This window comes from Annulohypoxylon truncatum, assembly GCF_022578515.1.
Source record: "Annulohypoxylon truncatum strain CBS 140777 unplaced genomic scaffold F4807scaffold_9, whole genome shotgun sequence".
In the NCBI taxonomy this organism is placed as follows: Eukaryota; Fungi; Ascomycota; class Sordariomycetes; order Xylariales; family Hypoxylaceae; genus Annulohypoxylon; species Annulohypoxylon truncatum.
In genome coordinates, this window is record NW_025953795.1 from 454,532 (window position 1) to 475,809 (window position 21,278).

At 47.1% G+C, this 21,278-nt stretch overlaps 5 protein-coding genes across 5 annotated transcripts; 2 read left to right on the plus strand and 3 right to left on the minus strand.

Annotated features, from left to right (window-relative positions):
• Nucleotides 1–2,416: 2,416 nt before the first annotated feature.
• F4807DRAFT_473031 (Alpha/beta hydrolase fold-1) lies at nt 2,417–3,242 on the minus strand (the record flags this gene model as incomplete). Its single annotated transcript, XM_048003065.1, has 2 exons — nt 2,417–2,996; nt 3,021–3,242. The coding sequence occupies 2 exons, from the start codon at nt 3,240–3,242 to the stop codon at nt 2,451–2,453; spliced, it is 768 nt and encodes a 255-aa protein (XP_047856098.1). The 3' UTR covers nt 2,417–2,450.
• Nucleotides 3,243–4,855: 1,613 nt separating this feature from the next.
• Nucleotides 4,856–6,395, minus strand: F4807DRAFT_450777 (WD40 repeat-like protein; the record flags this gene model as incomplete). The annotated part of the gene is made up of 2 exons (XM_048000163.1): nt 4,856–6,047; nt 6,151–6,395. 2 exons carry the CDS (start codon nt 6,393–6,395, stop codon nt 4,856–4,858), a joined length of 1,437 nt encoding a protein of 478 aa, XP_047856099.1.
• Nucleotides 6,396–6,890: 495 nt separating this feature from the next.
• Nucleotides 6,891–7,913, plus strand: F4807DRAFT_394871 (uncharacterized protein). The gene is made up of 2 exons (XM_047995941.1): nt 6,891–7,131; nt 7,191–7,913. The coding sequence occupies exons 1-2, from the start codon at nt 6,981–6,983 to the stop codon at nt 7,652–7,654; spliced, it is 615 nt and encodes a 204-aa protein (XP_047856100.1). The 5' UTR covers nt 6,891–6,980; the 3' UTR covers nt 7,655–7,913.
• Nucleotides 7,914–7,951: 38 nt separating this feature from the next.
• F4807DRAFT_394770 (uncharacterized protein) lies at nt 7,952–9,644 on the minus strand. The gene is made up of 2 exons (XM_047995940.1): nt 9,055–9,644; nt 7,952–9,004 (listed from the first exon to the last, which is right to left on the minus strand). Exons 1-2 carry the CDS (start codon nt 9,261–9,263, stop codon nt 8,173–8,175), a joined length of 1,041 nt encoding a protein of 346 aa, XP_047856101.1. The 5' UTR covers nt 9,264–9,644; the 3' UTR covers nt 7,952–8,172.
• Nucleotides 9,645–15,246: 5,602 nt separating this feature from the next.
• On the plus strand, nt 15,247–16,428 carry F4807DRAFT_418312 (uncharacterized protein). Its single transcript, XM_047997298.1, has one exon. It carries the CDS (start codon nt 15,419–15,421, stop codon nt 15,938–15,940), a length of 522 nt encoding a protein of 173 aa, XP_047856102.1. The 5' UTR covers nt 15,247–15,418; the 3' UTR covers nt 15,941–16,428.
• Nucleotides 16,429–21,278: the final 4,850 nt, after the last annotated feature.

Here is a 21,278-nt window from a genome sequence, read left to right on the forward strand (position 1 = left end):
TTTTAATTGTTACGATATGTACGACATCATGTGTATGGGACGACGAACTTTTCTGTTTTAATATTGTCAAGGCACACGGATTCCGAGGAGGCATGTACACAAAACGAGGTTTCTTTTCGATGCACGGGATATCAATGGTTTTATTACTTGGATTTACTTTAGGAATGTCATGTTCATACTCTCACCACTTACGATACCAATACCTGTATATATTTGCATATCTGTCTTCATACTTAGGGTTCAGTTACAAGTCCGCGAAACGCTTCTCATGAATTAAGCACTTGAACCGACTACTTAGAAATCCGACGTGCTTCCGATGTTGGTAAACGGATGTATGCGTTGACGTCCCTATCGAAGGAGCGTACTCGTGTTAATTCTTACCCCTATTCAGCTATCGATATGTGTTAGGTATCACGAGATTAATCAAACCATTTAGGGACTGCAAGCAAAAGTCCCTTTAAACTAGACCATCAAGAACCACGCCTGTGACAATTGCAAGTAGCATCAAATCTACCTTTAGTCTCATATCCTTTTCTTTACATTCGCGTAGCTAAATCGCCGACTACGCAGATGAGGCTATAATCGTACGACTTTACGTTCACATAAAAGGAGATAGATTAAGAAGATGCTCGTGGAGCCTATTATATGATGGTTCTTTTATCGCCTCGCTTTATCACCCGTCGCTAGTAAGGAGTCATTTACTAGTGCAACAAATTGCGAGATATACGTCGTATAGAGAGCGAGCAAATGATGGTACTGTATATGCATATTTCCGGAAACGGCCGCTGCACCCCTGACCCCCTGAATTCCCCGAACGCCCTAAGGGTTAGTAGGCGCCGGACGTTTTGACGAGCAGGCCGCAAATATGCGAATGCACTATGATTCACATGGTGCAGACGCGTTGACACTAAAAAGGTTTGGCCAATCGGTAGTGATATTGTTGACGAGTAACATGAACTAACATGGATTCTCATTAGTGTACCGTTCGCCAAGCAGTTGACGCGAGACTAGTAACTATAGCGCCTATCATCCAAATCCCGAATAGGGATGGGGGACACGTGTGACCGAAATCGAGATTCATATTATCACAATGAATCCTGTCTTAACTCGCCACATAATCAGGTACGGTCAGGGGATAGTGAATATATCGATGATGATGGGGAAAAGCTACTCATGTTCACCAGTTATCTGGCTTTCTATGACTTAATTAGGTGAATATTGCTCCAATCATATCTCTTTGACGTTATAATAAACTCCTTCATATGATTAAATGGTTTCCTGCCCTCATTTCTTCGAGCTGGACTTATACAGACAGGGGTATGCCCATCACATGAACTAAGAAAGTTTACTATTTGATACAACCTGTATAGGAAGTATACGGTATTCACACACCTACATTAGCTATGTAACCTCACTACACGTATGTAGTTAAGCCAGGGCCGGGTTATTCCATTAGTTGTGGATCTTGACAGGCCATTTCTCTCGGTACATTTTGCGGCTACAACTTCCCCGAGTTAGCGGTAGGGCTGTCACGAAGATACCAGTTACTCATCTAGGCAAGCAAGTACCTACATACCAATATTGAAGCCATAAGCAGGTTTCGCTTAAAGCTACGTGCCTATTTGATGGATACACTTCGTATCAGCCCCTTTAGCTGGAATGAGATTCTCTTTCCAATACTACCTATATAAAAGATGTCATGTGGATATATGTCCGGAGCTAGCCTAATTTTAACCTCAGCTCCTTCTGCAGACTTCAGACGCCAAGAACAGCTCCTGTGCCGGTCTTCAACCTCCGGCTGTGGATCCAATACCTGTACAGATATGCAAGGCCTTTCAAACTACAGCCTTACTTTTTTCGAAGTACGTTTACTCGGGGGGATCGCAATAGAGGTTTGAGAAAGTCGAAAGATATGTACGTCATCCCGTGTCTTCTCCGGGTGCCTTGTATGTCGACAAGGCTTAGTATAGTTTAACTTTTTGTCATGTACCGGTACATACACCGTTCATCCCACATTGCCCAGTCTACCTATTTCTTAGTAAACTAGGATGGTAGCTAGGTGCAAAGCTAGACCATGGTATTTCAAGTACTTTTACTAGTATGTACTTATCTCTTCAATGTTGAGTGCTACATACAACTGGCCGCGATTACCGCGGCAAACAAGGAATACGCTAAGTATCACAGTCTAAGCAAGTTAGCTAATGTGAGTGGTGCTAAAGGATATGCATATTCGACGCTATCCAACTTCTCGTCAACTGGAAGTCGCGTATCATATGGTTGGGGGGAAAGAGGCTGAAAATCTACCCCCTTATTACCCCTGCACCCCTGTTTCACTGATATAACAAGAAAATAGGGTTTTCTGCATTACACGCATGCACCTCAACGGCGGCAAGCTTGGATCAACCTTTGTAACTGGCTATGTACAACGGCTAGAGCCTTTCATGCGAGAGCTAGTCAGAAGAAAACTTGATGATAGCTTCTGCTACTTCCTTGGCTGCCGTCAGGTTCGGACAGTGACCAGCATCAATTTCTACCGTCCGAACCGTCTTTCCTTCCTTCTCAATGTACTCTACCATACTCCTTTGGTAGCCGATAGGAACCGCAAGGTCGCTGAGTGTGTAGATATAACAAACCTCCACGTCATCGCGCCAAGCGGGCGTGTTCTGAACGGGCAAATACATGCACTTTCCATTCCATCGAAGTATAGTAGCCAAGTAAGCTTCGAGCTCCTCCGGATCGAGCTCGTTGGCAAAGTTCTCGCCAATCAACCCCCTCTTCCGGTAGTTCGGCACGCAGGTCTGATCTTCGTCGAAGTCAAACGAGATGGGCATGAGACCCAACTGGCCGAATCCCGCCACCTTGTCCGTCATCGCCTTGCCCTTGGGCAACGCAAAGGTCGTCAGGTATATCAACTTGGAGATTCCGCCGGGCAGCCCCTTGGCGGCGCGCGCGTTCCGGCTCAGCCCGTATAAGCCGTTGGTGCCGACCTGTCCGCCCTAGTGGTGCATCAGCACTACGACGGTCCGGCTCGCCTCTATTAGGCTTGTCGCGTAGCCGCGGATGAGATTTGAGTCGGTGGTCAGGTCGGCGTTAGGAGGCCGGCTTTGGTTCATGGAAGGGTTGCGAGGAACGTGGACCTCGAAGCCGGCCTGGCGCAGGCCGCCGGCGAGTTTGGCGTAGCTCTCGGGTATGTGCCATCTGCCGTTGACGAGCAGGATGGTGGGTTTAGCTATACTTGCCATTGCTGGTTGCGATGCGATGCGGGCTCCCGCTGGCTTACGCGTCGAAAGATTTGGAAGCTAGAGGGTAGCTGAACAAAAGGTAAGACCTACAGAAAGCGCGAAGGGATTCCCCTCTTATAAAAGGCGTCAGAATAGAAGAGAGATGAAGATAGATCTTAATTTGTGACAGAGAATAGTATAGCATTCAAAATATTAACAGAGGATGCCGAGGTTGTGTCACATTCACAGTCTACACATAATTCAAGTCGCTCTCATGTCGATGTAAGAGATGATTGCCTCACTAGGTATAATTATACGAAACTTGCATACCCAAATGGCTAACAATCTGAAGTAAAAAGGCCCAGCTTAATGCTATTAATCGTTTACAAGGCCCAACGCTTCAACAGCTTGTTAGACGTATGTCCATTTGATGTATGTATACGATGAGACTCCAGGTGTTGAGTACCTAGTGTTGATATTTTGGAATCAAGAAGGCAGGTAGCTATAGATCACGTATTCGACGCCTTTCTCCTTCAATTCAAACATAAGCCACCAAGGAACAGAATACCAAATAAAACATGTTTCGTACAATCATGTCTCTTAAAAAGCTTGAAACATAGTTACTATAAAATGCCGATATGAATCTTATATTATGAAATTTTCTACGCTAATTATTATGATCGTTTGCTATGAAAGATTATATTGGATAGGCTGTATTAATACAAGCAGTCACATATGATATAACACAAGATAATGTACACCCCTAAAGAGTTATACTGATGATATTGTTAGTATTCCATGCAGAGACGTCAAGTTATAATGAAATCATCCATAGGTTACTTACAAGTTACACCCGAATACTTCTAACATATTCAGGTTCTCCATATAAGTTTACATACAGACCCATCTATAGGATTTATAGTATATTACGACGACTTACCACTAGTACTAATCGCAAAAGGGGATAGTTACGAGCCTAGCCTCAAATAAGTTAGATTGTTGTTAAGGGTTACAAGAAAGGTAACCCGTTCTCAACAACAAGCGGCAGCAAAGAAAAAACAGTCATTACTCCTTAGACTATACGTATGTACGCCGCTCTCACACTTGCATCGTCTCCTATCACGCGGGCCAACTTGCTGATAGGATATTCCACATTCCACAGGTAGATTAGCGACACGATACTCTCTACCAGGGCGATCCCGAACCCTAGCTACCCAACCCTTATCCCAGGCCATCTCGTGGCCTACGCCTACACACAGGACGCTGAGTGAACTGGTATTGGTCCCGCTATGTATGTGGGGATTGAAACTTGTGAGACATGCTGACAGCCGTAGGAGGGGTTAGAGGACTGGAGATCTGCAGGAGCAGCGGTGAGTCCGTATTGCGCCTTCGATATCAAATCTCGAGAAAAGCCGATATAAGTCCTTAAGGGGGGCCAAAGTTCCATCCCATCTGCAAGCCAGGTTGCCATCTAGGAGGCCACAGGAAACTTGCTTTGAGTTCTAGGCGAATCAGCCCTCTTGTACATGGCCTAACTTCATGCGCTCCTTGGGTATTACCGCAGAAAATCGCCGAGTACCAGGAATATATGTGTATGCCACGGTCTTCTCTCTTTCTCTTATTCAGCATTGGCCCTAGGTAAAAGTGATCTTCTTCCCCACCAAGCCTTTGAAGATGTCATCAAGTGCTTTCCGCTTTTTAGCCTTATCCTCACTAGCAGCATCTAAGGAATCGTCTTCGTCTTCTTCATCATCCCCTTCTAGGCGGGGCGTCCACGCCCTAATCTGGCCATCGAGGTGCGCTGTGTAGATGGCGCCTGCCATGTTCCCCCCTCCCATTACAACGCCGCTTGAGCCAACTCCACCGCCCGCTCCCCTCCACACTATGCTAGAAATCCGATTCTTGACAGTCCGCTGAGCACCGCTGGTGGATTGGACACCGGCCATCGCTGGACCGGTTCCTCTCAGCTTGGAGACGACGTGGCCATCGTGCAAGTCCAAAACGAGTATCTCCGTCTCGTTGGGCCAGAAGAGTAGTTCTTTACCGGGATGAGTCAGGCCGACTGGCGACGTGAACATAGTAACACTTGCCAGTTGGCTATTCCTAATACTGGGGCCGAAACTCGCGAGTGTATTTCTACCTGTGGCAGCATCCCAAACCCGAATGCGTCGGTCATGTCCTGCTGAAATAATGTATTCTCCGTCGTCTGTCCAGGTCAGGCCATTTACCGGGGCCGCATGGGCCTTTGCGGAGGCTCGAACTCTGACTTTGCCACTGGGGTCTAGAAGGCCGTTATAATACAAGCCTAGACTGTCTTCTTGATCTAACATGCCAATAACCCCACCGGCCTGTCGGACATCCCAGATCTTGACAGCCCCGTTTACACTACCCGTAGCAAGAACATGTTCGTGTCGCGGAGACCATGACGTGGCTAGTATAGCGCCCGAGTTTCCAGCTAGCGACTGCACATTAGAGCCAGTACGTAGATCCACTAAGCGTACGGCAGGATGTTGCGTCCCACAGGCGACTAGTAAGTGCGAGGCGATAGGGGATATCGCGTGGGTATAGGCCTTGTACCCAAGATTAAATGAGGCTGACAAGCTAGCTGTCTCCGTGGACCAGACTTTTAAGGTCTGATCGTACGATGTTGACAGAAAGGCAGCCGAATCGAAGGGGTAGAAGGAAAGGTGCGTAATTCCAAACTTGTGGGCTTGGTCAGAACGCGGAATTTTGGCGTCGGGAGTGTAGGTATGCGCCTTGGATGGATTGCCACACTGCTCTAGGTCCCACAACTTTATTGAGGCATCCAATCCACCCGATACGAGGCTGAAGCGGTTAGTTTAGATGAACAACATTGCATCTAGTGGAAGGTTGAGGATATCCTGTGGGATATTCTGCAATATGGATATCTAATATGATAGTTGCTTACATTCTACCGTCGAAGCGCTCGAGGGCCAGAGCATTTACACCAGCCTGATGGGCCCATAGAGTAGAGGCAGGGTCCGGGGCTATGGCGCCTCTATCATCATCTCGCACAGCAATACCTTTCTCGCCGCCATTAAAACGAAATTCAGGCGCAGGCCGGAATGAGTTCAACAGCTTCATAGTCTGCAGCCTGGCAAAGACGTTGGGACCAAGATTGCCACAGGACTGCTCAAACAGCAATTGATTCATTCATCAGGATGAAAGGCCGCTTGTGGCCTACTGCACCGAATAGAAGTTCAGTTAAAATGGAATGAGAGAACAGAATATTATAATATGTGAAGAAAGAGAGAGCGTCGTTGTATTGAGTTCAAGAGCCGCATTCTAATGCTTCAGGTTGCAAGTTCCAAGTTCCAAGTTCCAAGTCCGGAATCTGGTGGGGAGATTTGACGGAAGTATTACGTAGTTCTCCAGGCACGTCGTACTATGGAGACCCCACCAAAACTTAAATCCCGATGTACAAAATACATTCGTAGATTCATTCAATATCGGCGCATTTTTGAATTTAGCTGGAGACATTCAACTTCCTTTATCAATTTCAACCCACCAAACGGAATAGCTACGCCTAGGTGCACGACTTCTTTCATGAGTCCATAAACACCAGCAATACAGTATCTCAGTGAAGTCGGCATTCGAATAAGACCAAACATGAAAATTAATGAGAATGCGATGTTTGGAACTGCATTGTCTAAAGGCTGAAGATTCCAACCTCGTCAAACAAAGCAACATAGTCAAATTCCACAAATATCTAGGTAGTTACTTACCTACTACCCAACCATGACATCTAAAAGCATAAAAGAAAAACGCTTCTTGTATCCCCCAGAAGAGACGGATCAAGCTACCGAGACCGGGACGGAGGGAGATCTTCTAGACGGCGGGAGACGGAAGCGTAGGAAGAGAGATGCCAATGTCTACGATGCTGTAGCAGGTTCGCTATTCTAATTTGACCACGTTGATGACCTGGTGAAATGCTGATTAATATAACAGCACGGGTCACCAGCAATCTACCTCTGGACGATGGGTCCGGATCCGAGGTACAAACTCACCACGTCCGGACACCGCGGGACCACTTTCGGGACTCTACGCTCGCACCAGAGGAGGTACTCTTCCGCCGGATCCGCGCGCCCGTCCGCTACGCCGAGAAGGACATCTACCAGGCCCACGAGGCCTTGCAGGATGGTGGCAGAGGCGTACTACCCGACAGCGACATGCTCAAGGCGATTCACAGCTACGCGAGTCACTTCTACGCCGCCCTCGCCACCACGACGCCCCAGGGATCTCGAAGCGAGCCTGCCGCCCGAAACATCGACGAGCGCAGCATGGACGAGACCGCCCTCCTGGCCCTCGGCATCCTGGTCGAGGAGGCGGGTCGCGAGGCGCTCGGGAAAATGGGCGATCTGGTGTTTACCGAGGGTGTGGAATTGGAAGCGGACGGGGAGCCAGGGGAATGACCGCTGTAAGTTTGTGGATTCGCGAGGCGGCGATGACGAACTGGGGATGCTTTGTTTGTTGATGCTTGATGCTTGATGCTTGATGCTGGTCGCAAAGAAAGTCGCAGAGTCGTAATCTTAACACAGCGTAATAAGCTGAGCGAACAGCCCTGGAGAGTTACAACCGCCGGCCCGAGGCGCAGACAAGCCAGAACCTGGAATTGAAACAGAGCATATGTGATAGGATCAGTTTCGATCGCCTCGCCCGTGAAGGAAGGTTTAGGCGCCAATAGAATCTGATAATGATAGCCTCCATAATTTTGATAACATGAGGCTAATGCGACGACGTCCTAGCGGAGTCTGCTTTTCGCGTATCTCAAATCCCGAAAGGATTAGTATGCGTTACTAGCAGTATTGTACTATTGTAGGATGCATTCACGATTCAGCTAATAAGCCACCGCCCAAAGTACCGCTGGAAGAAGAAAGGTTCAGGGGGTAGGTTGCTGCAACGACCGAAAGCTAGATCTTTGGGACGATCTTCATTGCCGTTTTCGAAACTGACGCGAGATTGGCAAGGCTATTGCATCGACGATTTCAGGACTACCGGCAGTTCTGTACGTAACGCATGGTAGCAAACTCTGCAGCTGCTCTGCAAACTTTTTTTGCCTGCCGGACGGGCTTATAGCATCCATATTATTTCGTTTAGTCATTTCAGTCACGCGCTTCCATGTTACCGGTGCCCTATGCGCTTGCATTTGCATTTGCATTCTGCATTCTGCATAGGTATTTCGCGTCTGTCTCTCTTTCGCGTAAACCAAGGAAAGAAAAGAGGCACCCGGGCAAGAGAGACCCTTCCTGCGGCCACGATGCAAAGTTCGTAGGCCATACCGCTCGCTGTCGCCTTTCACCCGTCCAAAGCCATGCGTTGGGTCCAACTGAACACAATTGGTGCGTCCTCGTACTGTGAGTGGCCCGCATAGGGACGCGCACGGAAAAAGAGAAGAGCGAAAAAGGAAAAAAAGCGATAGGTCATATTTGTAGAGTTCAAAGACCCGCGCTCTCCGAATTAGCTTGTAAGGCAATTTGCAGATCTCTCTTGAGTTGCGTTTTCCCTTTCCCCCCCAAGCAAGCAAGCTCCCAGGCTCCCTCATGCAAGCGGGTCGGGTGGGCGCTCGGACGAAGAACGGCTGCGCGCAAGGAGTGGCCGTTGCCCTCTTAAGCACACGCACCCTATTATCTCCGAAAGCGTCTCGGCGGGTCTCAAATCTCGAGAAAAACCTGGGATTGGGAGATCTGCCCAAGCCATGCCATAATCCTATTACGAAGTTATGGCAGATGATGAAAGGAGCGGAGTGGGAAAACTTGGTTAACCTGGTAGGTTTAGATTGTGTAGGTAGGTAGTGTAGGTAGAGAGAACACACCGCAAAATGTGAGGTCCCTTGGTTTTCTTCGTCTTCGCCTTTTTGGCCCTGCGAGCCTGCGACCTGGACAGGAGTGACCCATCACGACCCCTCGCTTCTAGGCTTTGCATGCGCTCGACATGTACAATGATGGAGCCGAGGACCAGGTTGAAGGAAACGAGGAAAAACGAACGCGGTGCTTTTTGAGGCTTCTGAAATGCAGCCGGCATCCAATAGACTATTAAGTATCATGTAACTTGCAGGCCCCCGTTCTCTATTTGCAGTCTGGCGGCACATTACTAGTATGTAGGTAGGTATGTAATCACATTATACTAGTTAATCAGCGATTCAGCATCCCACCAGCTTAATTTTGCCTTTTCTAGTCATGTCGTATTTACGTCCTATCTAACCCTAGCAAGGGATGGGATGAGGGTTACCTAACTACATGCGTGCATGGTAGACGAATATGGGGGTGCGGCTTTACTGATTACGGGCTAGCTATGTGCCTACAAGCGCCTCAAATCTGTTGCGTCGTGTGGGATTGGGGTATTTTACTCCTTCAGAAAGTCCAGGGAAGGGATCCGACGATATGGATTTGGGTAAAGGGTGAAACCTGATATATACTTATCTTCAACCCAAATCTGGCATAGCAAACACCGCGTCGGGTTGCTTAACATCTCCGAGGAGATATCCGGGACCGACAATCTAGCTGAAGTCGGTTGGTACCGACGCAATCAGCGCTCGCGCCGCTACCCAGCGAGCTGGTTCCGTATCTTCCGAAGGGTGTCGTGGGGAGGGCAAAATACATATGGATGGTGGTGGCTACGCGCGAAAGGATTCTGTGATTTCTTTTTTTTTTTTTTTTTCAGCGCCCATGCTGCCGATGCTTAGCAGAACACGGAGAAGCAAGGGACCGGTATGTCAGATCCGAAGCCGGCATGTAAGGGCGGCAATTTTCTTTGCGCAAACCACTAGGCAGGTAAATTAGCGAAATGGTTATGTACGGCACTGCACAACACCCGCGCGAAAGGGAGAAGGTGATAATTATCTGCAAGATCGATATTGGATGGCCGATTCAAATCGTGGAGGCGTTTCATAATCGGAACACGGATGACCTCAGCCCTAATGCGCGACCCCTTTCGCGGGTCTTGCGCACGCGTACCTCATACATCGTACAGGAGGCGGATACATCCGCAGAGGTGTAGATACTCGAGATTTTAGGTGGCGGAAGAGAAAAAAGGAGAAAAGGGGAGGTCAGCCAGCCAGGCAACGGGTTGCCATATGAGGAAGATGTGTGAGCGTGATATATTCGAATCGAGGCAATCAGGCGCGAGGTAGGCGTAAGCGTTTGCCTGTTCTGACCTATTTCACAGCTTGGTAAGCAAAAAGCTCGCAATATGATAGGTGTTGGGGGTCGGTCACATTCTTATTTTTCCATGGATGAAGAGGTATCAGTGAGATAAGCTTGAATGTAAGACTTGGGATGACAAGATGAGTGAGCGTATGAGCGTATCGTGGGGTAAAATGGGATTGTTCAGATCGCGAAGGAGAATTGGGTACCATCGAATAATAGAAATAAATGACCTTACCACATAACATACCTAGGTAGTATTACTTGCCCAATGTTAATAACCGATATGGGCCGTCCGGTGAAGGTCTCTCATACGGGAAGAAACGGGTAACAATTTCTCTCGTATGATAGATGCATATATACAGTGTCATACACTACGCTGCTGACGGTCATAGCAACAGCCGGCAAAGATGGACGGCAATGGAATTACTATTCGTAATCTTATCAACTGGCCGAGACGCTGGGCGAACGGGAGTTTGAGGGTATCACGGTGAAAAGTACCTGGTTATTGGGAATGATATGTCATAATTCGAGGTTGTAGAAAGTGCGAGTTTATGGGCCACTTTACATGGCGTTGCTTTGCCAGAATAACTCGATACGGAAGTTAAAATGCAAGAGTGAAACGTTGGTTTGTGCTAGCCGCGTTTACTGTTTTAGAGGGACCATATCTGGGCAGTCTGGAAGTCTGGGTACTCTGCAATGCGTTGTAGGCAGGACTGTAACGTTGAACTAGAGAGCCAAGACTTTTGACAGATTTCGCTACCAAGTCGAATCGCTTAAAATGCGACTATTTAGTAGGAAAAGGTTGGATTATTTTCGACCGGTGAGATCCTACTCAGCCGTAGCTCCATGAGAGTATACGTAATGCCGTATCAAATAGGATTTCCAGGGGAATTGTCATAGCGATGAAGCCTGACTTGTACATACGCGCGGGTAACGGAACGAAGAGAATGCCATTTCTGGATACGTCGTTGGAGTTGCGAACTAAATGTTACGAGTTAACTACGAACGGTTATGATGGGCATGCTAGAAGAACTCGATCCTTGGCAGGGTCGGAAATCCGCACGAGGCTGGGCTGACTGAGCATATATCGGTTGCGCCTCGTGGTTATTAAACTAGAGGCTTATTTGCCAATTGTCTCATCTCAGCGTGGCAGACGAAATGCGTACGAAGCATGTCTGAGACAGCGCCTTCTAGTGCGTTCTCTAATGTAGAAGGCCGGCAATTCTCTTGCGACTATCAGGACGGACATGAAATTATCTCTCACTTCGTTAGCTTAGGTACCGATTCTAAGATCTGCCCCGTTGCTGTCATCCGTATACGCCCTTGCATAACAATCTCTTCGTAGAAAAAAGGAGATGTGTTGGGGCTAGATTTCGAGATTTGAAATATTTTAATAGCGTGGTAAGAATTTTCTTCCTTTAGTAGATCATGCCGGTTCCAAGATAAGTACGGCAGATAGTTGAGACGATAGCGAGTTCGTTGGAGATTCATGATCGGTTGCGCGAAGTTTCAACATTGATGCCTTACGCCGTCGTCCCAAGGTCTTGGTCTTGGAGGGGCTCGAACAAAACATACCCTTGACATACCAAGAGTGGCGGACTTTTCGCCGTGCTAAATAGCCAATCAGCAATGGAGCCACGAGCCCGTCCTTGAGGTAACAGATTTCTCACCTTGGTGGATTAGGAAAAAGGCGGGGATCCTTGACGCACATGGACTACGGTGAAGCTCTTGACTTGGTATCGCCAGCGATCACGTGATCAAAGCATGGAGGTGAACTGTGCCGTACCTTGGCTGCTTCGGTCGAGGATGGCAGGGGATAGATTTTTCTCTCTTAAAAATGGGCCCTGGCAGTTAATAACCGCAACGATCCTATTATAGCCATTATAGCCCACGATGGGCCGCTACCTCGGTAGCGTCGCAGATCATTTGCCAAGCTGATAATATTGATGCCCAATGGCATAGAGATATCACAAACTGGAAAAGAAGCCCTTATGTACGTCGTATATAATTACTCGGTTCGTAATGGTGAGTTTTTTAGACTTGATATGTTAAATGAGTTTGTTTTAACTACATGACTTCTGCAGTTACGTGCCTTGCACTAGCTCTGTTCTGCCTTGATATAGGTAGTATACTGGACAGTAGGTACCTAGAGAGAAACCCTTGACACATAATACACGAATATAAAAATGGGGTAATCTTTTGACAGGTGAGAGTACGTAACATTCTAGCAAGGATCCCAGAGGTCTAGACTTGATCGACACAAAATCATGTGCCGTACGGTAATCAAAGCATTTCAAGGGACCTTTTTGTCTCGGGCTTACATCCCATCCAGGTATGGTTCCTGCTAGGTCAAATTAAGGTCAACGATGTCATCGTGATGGGTGTCCCTGTGAGGCATGTACAATACTTATATACACCCTCGCAATAACTATCTAAGACATCGTAGGCATATTGATCCACCGAGCTACATTGAAGCATCGGCATATCTTTTCCCGATTCATGCTAAGGGTCGTGAGGAATCTACGTAGTAGGTTTAGCCTTTCCGTTAGATGTGTGTACATGTACAATAGCGATAACTGCCCCATGAGGGCCTTATCTATCTACATAGTAAGGGCTCCGGGCGCTCCTAGAGGGTAGATTTACACACACGTCACAATGATTCAAGATGTATCCATATATCAGCCTTGTCCTGAACGCTCGTAGCTGGTTAATGGACCAGTAGCCTTGCAGCTTCCTGTCGTTCCTTTCGTCCGAAATACCGAGAAACATAGCCGTAAGCTATACGACGTCTTCAAACCAAGAAAAATTTGCTTGTTGAACCCTAAACACAGCTATATCTGGGCTCGTATGAAAGATGATATTACGCTGCGCAAATAGATGCCCAATATTGAAAGTCTTTTCCTTTACTTAGTTAATTACCATCCTTCAACAATCACCTTGTGGGGGCAGATCATGTCACCCCCCACAGCTCTAGTGCATTTTGACACAAGAGGTCCAAGATATCCCAACTAGAAGCTTGAAGAAGGCGGCTAGAATCACATGTTTTTGTGAAGCTAAGGTAGATCGGGCGAAATAAGGCTAGTGAAGCTCGAGAGTATCGACGCCGTCGTTTCGGTTCTCTACCATGTGTTGAGATTCCTTGATTGGGGACCCCCCTTTCAACGGAGATTTGACCCTGCGAGATTGCATAATAATGACCTGACTTTATGCGAATATCTGCCCGTAAAGGGTTGCATATTTTCGCACTCTCACGGGATCGAATGCGAGATTCGCAATTATGCTACCTGGCTCGTTTTTCCATTCGTCTTCCATTGGAAGGATTCGTCTTTACATACACCTACCTAATTGGCGTCGTTGAACTGCCGATGCACCTTCATGCATTGCACCGTAAATGGGTTGTACGAACCCGTAAACTTAACTCATAGTCACAGAACCCCACGGGGTTGCACATCACGAGTGATTGGCTTCGCAAGGATGAGATATGTACGAGGAAACCAGTCTTGCGAAGTAGTCTTTTGAGCCGCAATGATTGGGAATCCGGTAGGACTAGATGGGTATGTAGCAACGTGGTTACCTAGCTGGCTAGCTACCTAGTAGCTCCCTAGGTATCCAAGGTACCCGAGGTACACATACTAGCTGAATAGGTAACTAGCATAGTCAGTGCAGTCGTAACAAGTCCGAAGATTTGCGAGGTTAGTTCTCAATGCCCGTTCGAAAGGGTTCAATGTCTCGTCTGAAATACTCCATACCGGTGGCCATACGTCTGAGCCACCGAAGGGATCGAAGCGAATCGGCTATGTTCTTCCTTTGCGACTATAAAAGCGAGATCGTCGAGATAGTCCGCCCACAAAACCAGGTTGTAAGCGGCGACGCAGCTAGAATTTTGAAACCGCTGGGAAGCTTGATCTCTCCATGTCCGTGACTCTGGGATTCAATCGCAAACCTCATTGGGCACCACTGGAAAGGGAGAGCTGAATATCGAATGTCCCGCCTGCTCGCTTACCGCGGACTCACTGCCACACTGGGTAATGCGTAAGGCCGCTCAGCGAAATCGCATCCCTAAGGATTTTCAGATTTTCAAAACTCCATATTCCAGGAGGCGACTAAATCCGGGAACGAGAACAACCAGAACGACGTAGCTCTCGTTTAACCCTTAATTCGCGCAGATATCGGTCTTGCCCGGTTGACGTGAGCAACAAGTTCGTGCATAGTAGAGCATTTACCATGTCTTAGGACTGAAGATAAAGGTTGATTATATTTAGAAGGATTTGCGTTAAGCATTTAAGAGTGTCACAGGGTTCCATATTTTGGACCTGACCAGGCAGCTCAAGACTCCGTATGAACCCGCCTGCAAGGACAAATACGTCAGTGCGGCTCGACCGTGCTTAACCGAGAAGGACTATATTCTGTACTATGTAGGAGAATTTAACTAGTGTAGCGACGGAGGCTTTCATGACGTTCAGCTATTCCATAATTCAATATGGTCCCTTTAATCTCGAAGCATGAAATCCGAAGCGGGAGAAATATTGCTTACGACAGGAAGCTATTGAAGTGGCCTGACACTGGCGCACGTGGCTTTGTAGTAAATTGACTGAGCCCGCAACGTTCCCACGCTGCCACGCTTAGCACTGGTTTGTATACCCGCGCCTAAGCCAGAAACATTCTAGACCTTCACACTAAGAGCTTCAGCTACGTACATAGTACATATGATGATATGTATGTAACTATCTGTTTGTATTCATATATATAGAGTAGTATTCGTTAACAAGAAGATACTTAGCAAAACACATCTTCTTATATGGTAGCCGTAAGTATTAATACACATCCCCTATAATACATGACAAAAACTTAGATACATACCTTCGTTCTCGGTTCTCGGTTTGCGGCGCTCCATACATATGTAGTTTCGGCACGGCAGGGCTCGGGAGCTACTGTCATGTCTGTAATGGCGGGGACATTGAAATCTCTGCATGTCGCCAAATCCGGCAGCTTCAGAGAGGTCATGGGCTTTGCGGCTAATCGCTAGCAAGTATGGGATACTATGTATGGACTTCAGAACATCATTTGTCCATAAATCTCGAACGAAAACAGGCCAGGGGTATAGGTGAATTGCGGGGCATAACGGCTGCTGTCCCACAAACACGGTATGGATACGTGATACACCATCGATATGCTAGACATCTTCCTTGCCTATATGGAGATGTGAATAGCCCAATGCCTATTATATATCGTTTTATAGGTGTTGTTCGCCAGCGTTCGAAATCACCCGATAGCGACGCTAAAGAGTCCTCGATATCTTGTTTTGCCATGATCCCGAACACCGCAACACAGTACATTGTACTACACCAGCCTCGAAACAGCCAAGACCAAGTATCAACTAACCAGGTTGCTCGATCGAGATGCCGAGTTTGGGTTAAGAGGCGAAAGATGGCATGGCAACCTTGTCTTAATAATAAAACTAGAACGTTAGGACGAGGCTACCTAGCAATGCTGGTGGTCATGGGTTTCCGACATCTCGGGACTATTATTTACTCTGTAGCAACACAAGGCTGACGACAGGCAATATCACGTAACAAGTGTCACTAATTCAGGATTTAGTAGGAAACCTCTAAGCCACTGTTTAGTGATCCGGCAGAAACAATATCAACCTAATATCAAACACGGCTTTATCAAAGCCGGTATTTGTTCGTAACACTACTACGACAGCAATATCCTTGCCTTGCTCTCTATCTCGTAAACAAGACCTGATATCTACAAGTTTTGCGATTAGTGGAATGCCGTAGTGCCGTCGCCAGATACGAATTTGCGGTACACAGGACATATGGAGCCAGAGTCGCGAGTCGTTACAGGTTGTTGATATGGATGAACGTATGTATCATGTCTCCTACCGAAGAAATAATATGTACGGAATAAACGAATAGACGGTGACTAGAATTGCCAATCGAAATCATTTTTGCGGGCCCATGGGCCGAAACCTCCGATTTGCATCTTTTGGCTCGGTAAGTCTTTTTCTTTTTTGGGGTTGTTTCGCCCAGTTCGCCCAAGATTCGGATAGACGTGTCACATCTCAAGTTAACACTACCTACCAGTATGCGGTACTCTGGAACTGTGAAACTCAACATCAACACTTTATGTACATACATACATTAAAATATATGGAAGCACATGTTTTATCTTTTGTTGTTTCTCAATTCTAACTTGAGGATATAAATTCATACCTCTTGGCGCGAGAAGCCGTCTTAACTCCGACCAACTGAATGCGGTGAATTGCTTAACATAATACCTTGACATATGAGATCCTTTACATGTAGTAAGACCCTGCGCTCCACAGCATATATTCGAAATATTATGCCGCAATATTAAGTATCATGGTATTATCTGACCACGAACCGGTGTAGCACAAAGCGTTAAGAGCAAATCGTTCAGCGGACTTGCTAGAACGGGACAATCATGGAGATCGCTGATGCACGGCGGACCGATGACCACCATGTATATGTTTTTGCTATGTATATGTACATGCCGAAAACCCTGAGGACATTTTGATGACGGAAATGGGGGATTCCCAGATAGAGAAGGCCGCGTAAAGTTGTTGACACCCTTGCTAATCTCAATCCCTTAAAACCCCGATCACCACTAAGAAGAGAGCCACATATAACAATATCAAACCAAAACCGAACTGCACGCCAATGACACCATATAATATCCGTCACAGCACATCTGCTACCTGCAACCAGGCAGGTAACCGAATATGTCTATGGGCATGTCTTGAAATGATTATATCCATGCTCATGTCAACTAATACGGCTCTTTTAATGCCGTTCCAGCACATGTGTACTCACGGCATGACCATGGATGCATGCATGTCACATCAGCTCTACCCGCATGACGGCCGTGCTCCATGACAGCGATCTGTGTATAGCTCCTCCTAACCACCTGTCAGCCAGCCAGCCATCTAACTATCTAGCCATCTAGCTCGCTACACCGTTTCTCACCCGACTTTTAGAAATGGGTTAGGTTGGGGTCTGGAATTCATGTATGCGAGCGATGCCCATGCGTACGACTGCGGCGTAGTATTAAAATCGTCACTTCTCGGGATTGGCTAGAGCGGGATGGGGTGGGAGGGGTACTCGCTCCTATCAATAGCTTCAGCTTTGATGACCGAATTTAACTACCTATCATCTCACTAAGCCCCCATCCTCATTGCGCGAGGAAGTTCACAATTATTTAGGGATCTCATACCTACTCCTCACCCATTCGGCAATTGTTGTCGCTGCTATAGGAATTGTAATGAAAATGTGCGATGTTGGTGTCGTAGACCGCAAATTTACTACACAAGCGCATTAACGCAGGCTTGAGTAAGCGATTGCGTTAGACCCACGAGATGCCAATTCTGAAATTTTGGCGGTGAACGCACATACATCAGGTGGGTGGATAGGTAGGTATCAAGACACTAAGCTTGGCTTCAACCAGAAACCACCTAGTAAAGAGGATGATGTCAAGAATTGCAGCAATTCGACAGACTACATAGGTATCTAAAATAGCAGAATATATCTATCCCTCACCCTAGTCCTACGTGTGACGTTAACTACCTACCCCTAACAGCACCTACATACATTAGCCCGAGATCGCCGGGTAGCCACATGTAGTAGTCTATGTATTTAGGGAATGGTTTTTGCGTGATCTTGTGCGTGTTAACTATCTCCCTCGCCTCACTAAGAAACGCCCCGTGCCGAGAAGTCCCAAGATATCCAATCAAGGTATTGCGTTGAACCGCCTTTAGACTCCGTGGCTGGTTATAACCCTTGCCGGCCGGTGCCGTTGGTCTTCTTGGTGACTGTCATTTTACAACCAACAGCAAAGCAGGAGAATGACTGATGCAACTCGATGTCTCGAATAAGGAATAAGGTTGAGGAGAACATGTACCCATCATCCTCACTGTCTCCATAGGCCAGAGCAAAGACGTGCCGCTTACACATTGCATACCCGCATCCCAAGCATGGTACTGTATGTACCAGACCCAAGGAAACCAAGGATACGCATGTCTGTACTTGCAGCTACTGATCAGCCGCTTTTCCAGGCCATTGGGCAATGCAATGTCCGAGACTGGACCTTGGGGTCTCGGTGCCTTGGCTATGATTCGAGAACGGAGAAATATTGTTCGCATGTGGACATGCGGTCGCTGTCAAAGGTAAGGAAGTTTATAAAAGTAGGCAATTCTCAAAATAGTAAGGGTTTAAGGCCCCGGTTAAAACTGGTCGCGTATGAAACTAAAAGGTTAGCCCTTTCGACGTTAACCTCTCTGGTCGAATCGATGCCGCGAGACCACCGTCTGAAGATAAGCTCATTCCCGAGTCTCTGTAGCCATTATTCCCCGTCAAGGATCGCCGCGCCTCGTTTTTAGCTGTTCCTTGTCCAAGGAGGGTCATAGTTAGAAAACATGACACCATCCGCCTCGCTGTCAACAGAGGATGGCGGAGATGGAGCAGATGGAGGTGGTGAACATTTGGAGTTTGCCCCGCCTCAAGAGAGCACTTGAGATGTGCTTAGACTTTTGGTGAGGAATAGAAGCGTAGGATATCCCTGTTGAACGCACACCTGACTGACCCGATCAGACGAAGAAAAGCAAACTAGCCTATTAGAAGCTATAGCTATCAGACACGCATTAGTTTTATATCTATAATAAAAAGTTCTTTAATAGTACAAACTTACATACATCCATTCATATCGTAGATAGATACCTAGGTAGCTGGCATATGGCCCATACGGGCCATACGGTCCATATGAGACATGCGGTTTAATATAAGAATCTCTATTAAGAGCAAGTTCAACGCATGCCTAACGTCCAATAATGTGAGATCCAATGAATGGTTATCTATGTAGATAAACGCAAACAAGTCCATACACGCACGTACTGCAGTTATTTGATAAAGTGTTACTATTATGTGTAACGCAGAGAGGCCTACCTAGATAAGTTTGGTATCTGATTCTTTTCTGCATCCGCCTCGACGAATGTATAGCTTCCACTAATAATTGTTGGAGGGACGGGTACCTCTCGAAGGTGACGGAGACCGTTGTCGGTCGGGTCCCATTTAGCATGCCCCACAGGCGCTTAACTTATCTAGACCACGCTACGAAGTAAGGCAAGACAGACCTCTCTCAGAGAATGGACACTACAGACAAGAAGGAGCAGAGAGACAGAACTTAATAATTCGGCAACTTTGGTTGAACATAAAGCTAAGTATCAAGCGCAATTCAAAATGATGTATCGCGCAAGTATATCTCGTGCTGTACCTACTGCCTAGGTACCTGCGCTCACGTAGTGTATGGCGGCTTCCTTCGTAGTAACACTCGTAGCCATAGGTAGCACCTGTAGTAACACTTATTGTAACACAACGGGACTTCCACCTGCGTGCTCCAGGTCTTGCTCTTGCAGGTCTTGCAGGTCTTGCAGGTCCTGCTTCCGATCATTTTCGCATATCATTTCTCTCTTCTTCCTCGACAATGATCTCCCTCACGCCGCAAACTGGTAGCCCATCCAGCCCATCCAGCCCATCCAAGCTGACTCGCGGCTGTTATTGGAGTCGGGAATAATGCTATTCCTATTCTGTATCTATGGATCTTAAACCCTCGTCCGGCTTTGACTGTGGCTAATCAAGCAGTCGCTAAATCCCGAATTTTACGACACTTACAATTACTAGGCCTCCTTTTGTCTAGCCTGTAAACCGATCGCCATTCGTCAATTAGAGCCGACTCAGGAAAGAAAAAAAAATTGCTTGGAAAACCCCTCCACTGAAATTTGCTTAGGTACTTGGCGGGCTCCCCCCGAAAAGAAGTCATCGCAAGTTCGCTGTCGCTCTGACGCTTCTTGCCTCTCTTCCTTCGGTCTCTTCGAATCTTCTTCACCGCCCTCTACCATTTACTAGTAAGAGACTGACTAAACTAACTGACTTGTGACTAAATAGCTTCCAACTTCGGGTAGGTATGCGCAATTCACGTACGTTACGTACATAATAGTCCGCTGTCATTCCCCAGCAGCGTACATACAATATGTATGTATGGATATGGATGTCATAATATCCTCGGTCCTAGGCCCTAAGGAACATGGTGGAGAAATACCATCATCTCGACATCCAATCAACTTGGGCAAAAGTCGTTACCATACCCAACGGCTTGCTATGTACCAGACCATACACCACAGGCTGGACGCATACATGCATACATACATCCATACACAAGATATATACATAACGACTCGTTGTGTGCGTATCAGTTGTATGGGATGTAGGCATGTATTGTACATATTGTACATTCTGGCTGCGGTCTACTATATTCGGCCATCCACTCCGCCAAGACGTGCAATTATTTCGTACCAGTACTTTATCGATCGCCTGCTTCGTTCTTCGTCCGTCCCCATGTCCAACCCCAAGACCCTTGTTCCCATCTACTATGTACAGGAACTAGGCTTTAGCTTCGACCATCCTGGTGATATGTGTGTCCATCACCACGAGCAAGGATTGAAAAACTACGACCACGATAGTGCGCCGGTACGTACCCATGCCGTAGGGGTACCAAATATACCAAATACAACAGATACCCACATTCTTGTACTATGGTAAAATGTACGTACCCTCACCCAGCTTCCAGGGCTTCCAACCGTCCAGGGCAAATCGTCTCTGGGACGCCGAAATAACCTGAGCTTTCGTTGATGACCCTCTTTACCCACTCTGTTACTTTGCTACTCAACCCTGGGTCTCGCGGTTTTCCCTGTTTGACATCCACCAAAAACCTCCTCCGTCTCCTGAAGCTTTCGACGACGTCGTTTCTTTTTTTTTTTCTTTTCGCCCTACTACCTAGCCCCCCGGGAAATCCTTGGATACATACCTAGATCCCC

Bases quoted from the DNA above. Each gene is read 5' to 3' on its own strand.
- F4807DRAFT_418312 (XM_047997298.1), top strand. From the start codon at position 15,419: ATGGGATACTATGTATGGACTTCAGAACATCATTTGTCCATAAATCTC.
- F4807DRAFT_394770 (XM_047995940.1), bottom strand. From the start codon at position 9,263: ATGCCGGCTGCATTTCAGAAGCCTCAAAAAGCACCGCGTTCGTTTTTC. The intron at 9,005-9,054 runs GTGTGTTCTCTC...TAAACCTACCAG, and splicing joins AAGGGACCTCACATTTTGCG to GTTAACCAAGTTTTCCCACT.
- F4807DRAFT_394871 (XM_047995941.1), top strand. From the start codon at position 6,981: ATGACATCTAAAAGCATAAAAGAAAAACGCTTCTTGTATCCCCCAGAA. The intron at 7,132-7,190 runs GTTCGCTATTCT...TTAATATAACAG, and splicing joins TGTCTACGATGCTGTAGCAG to CACGGGTCACCAGCAATCTA.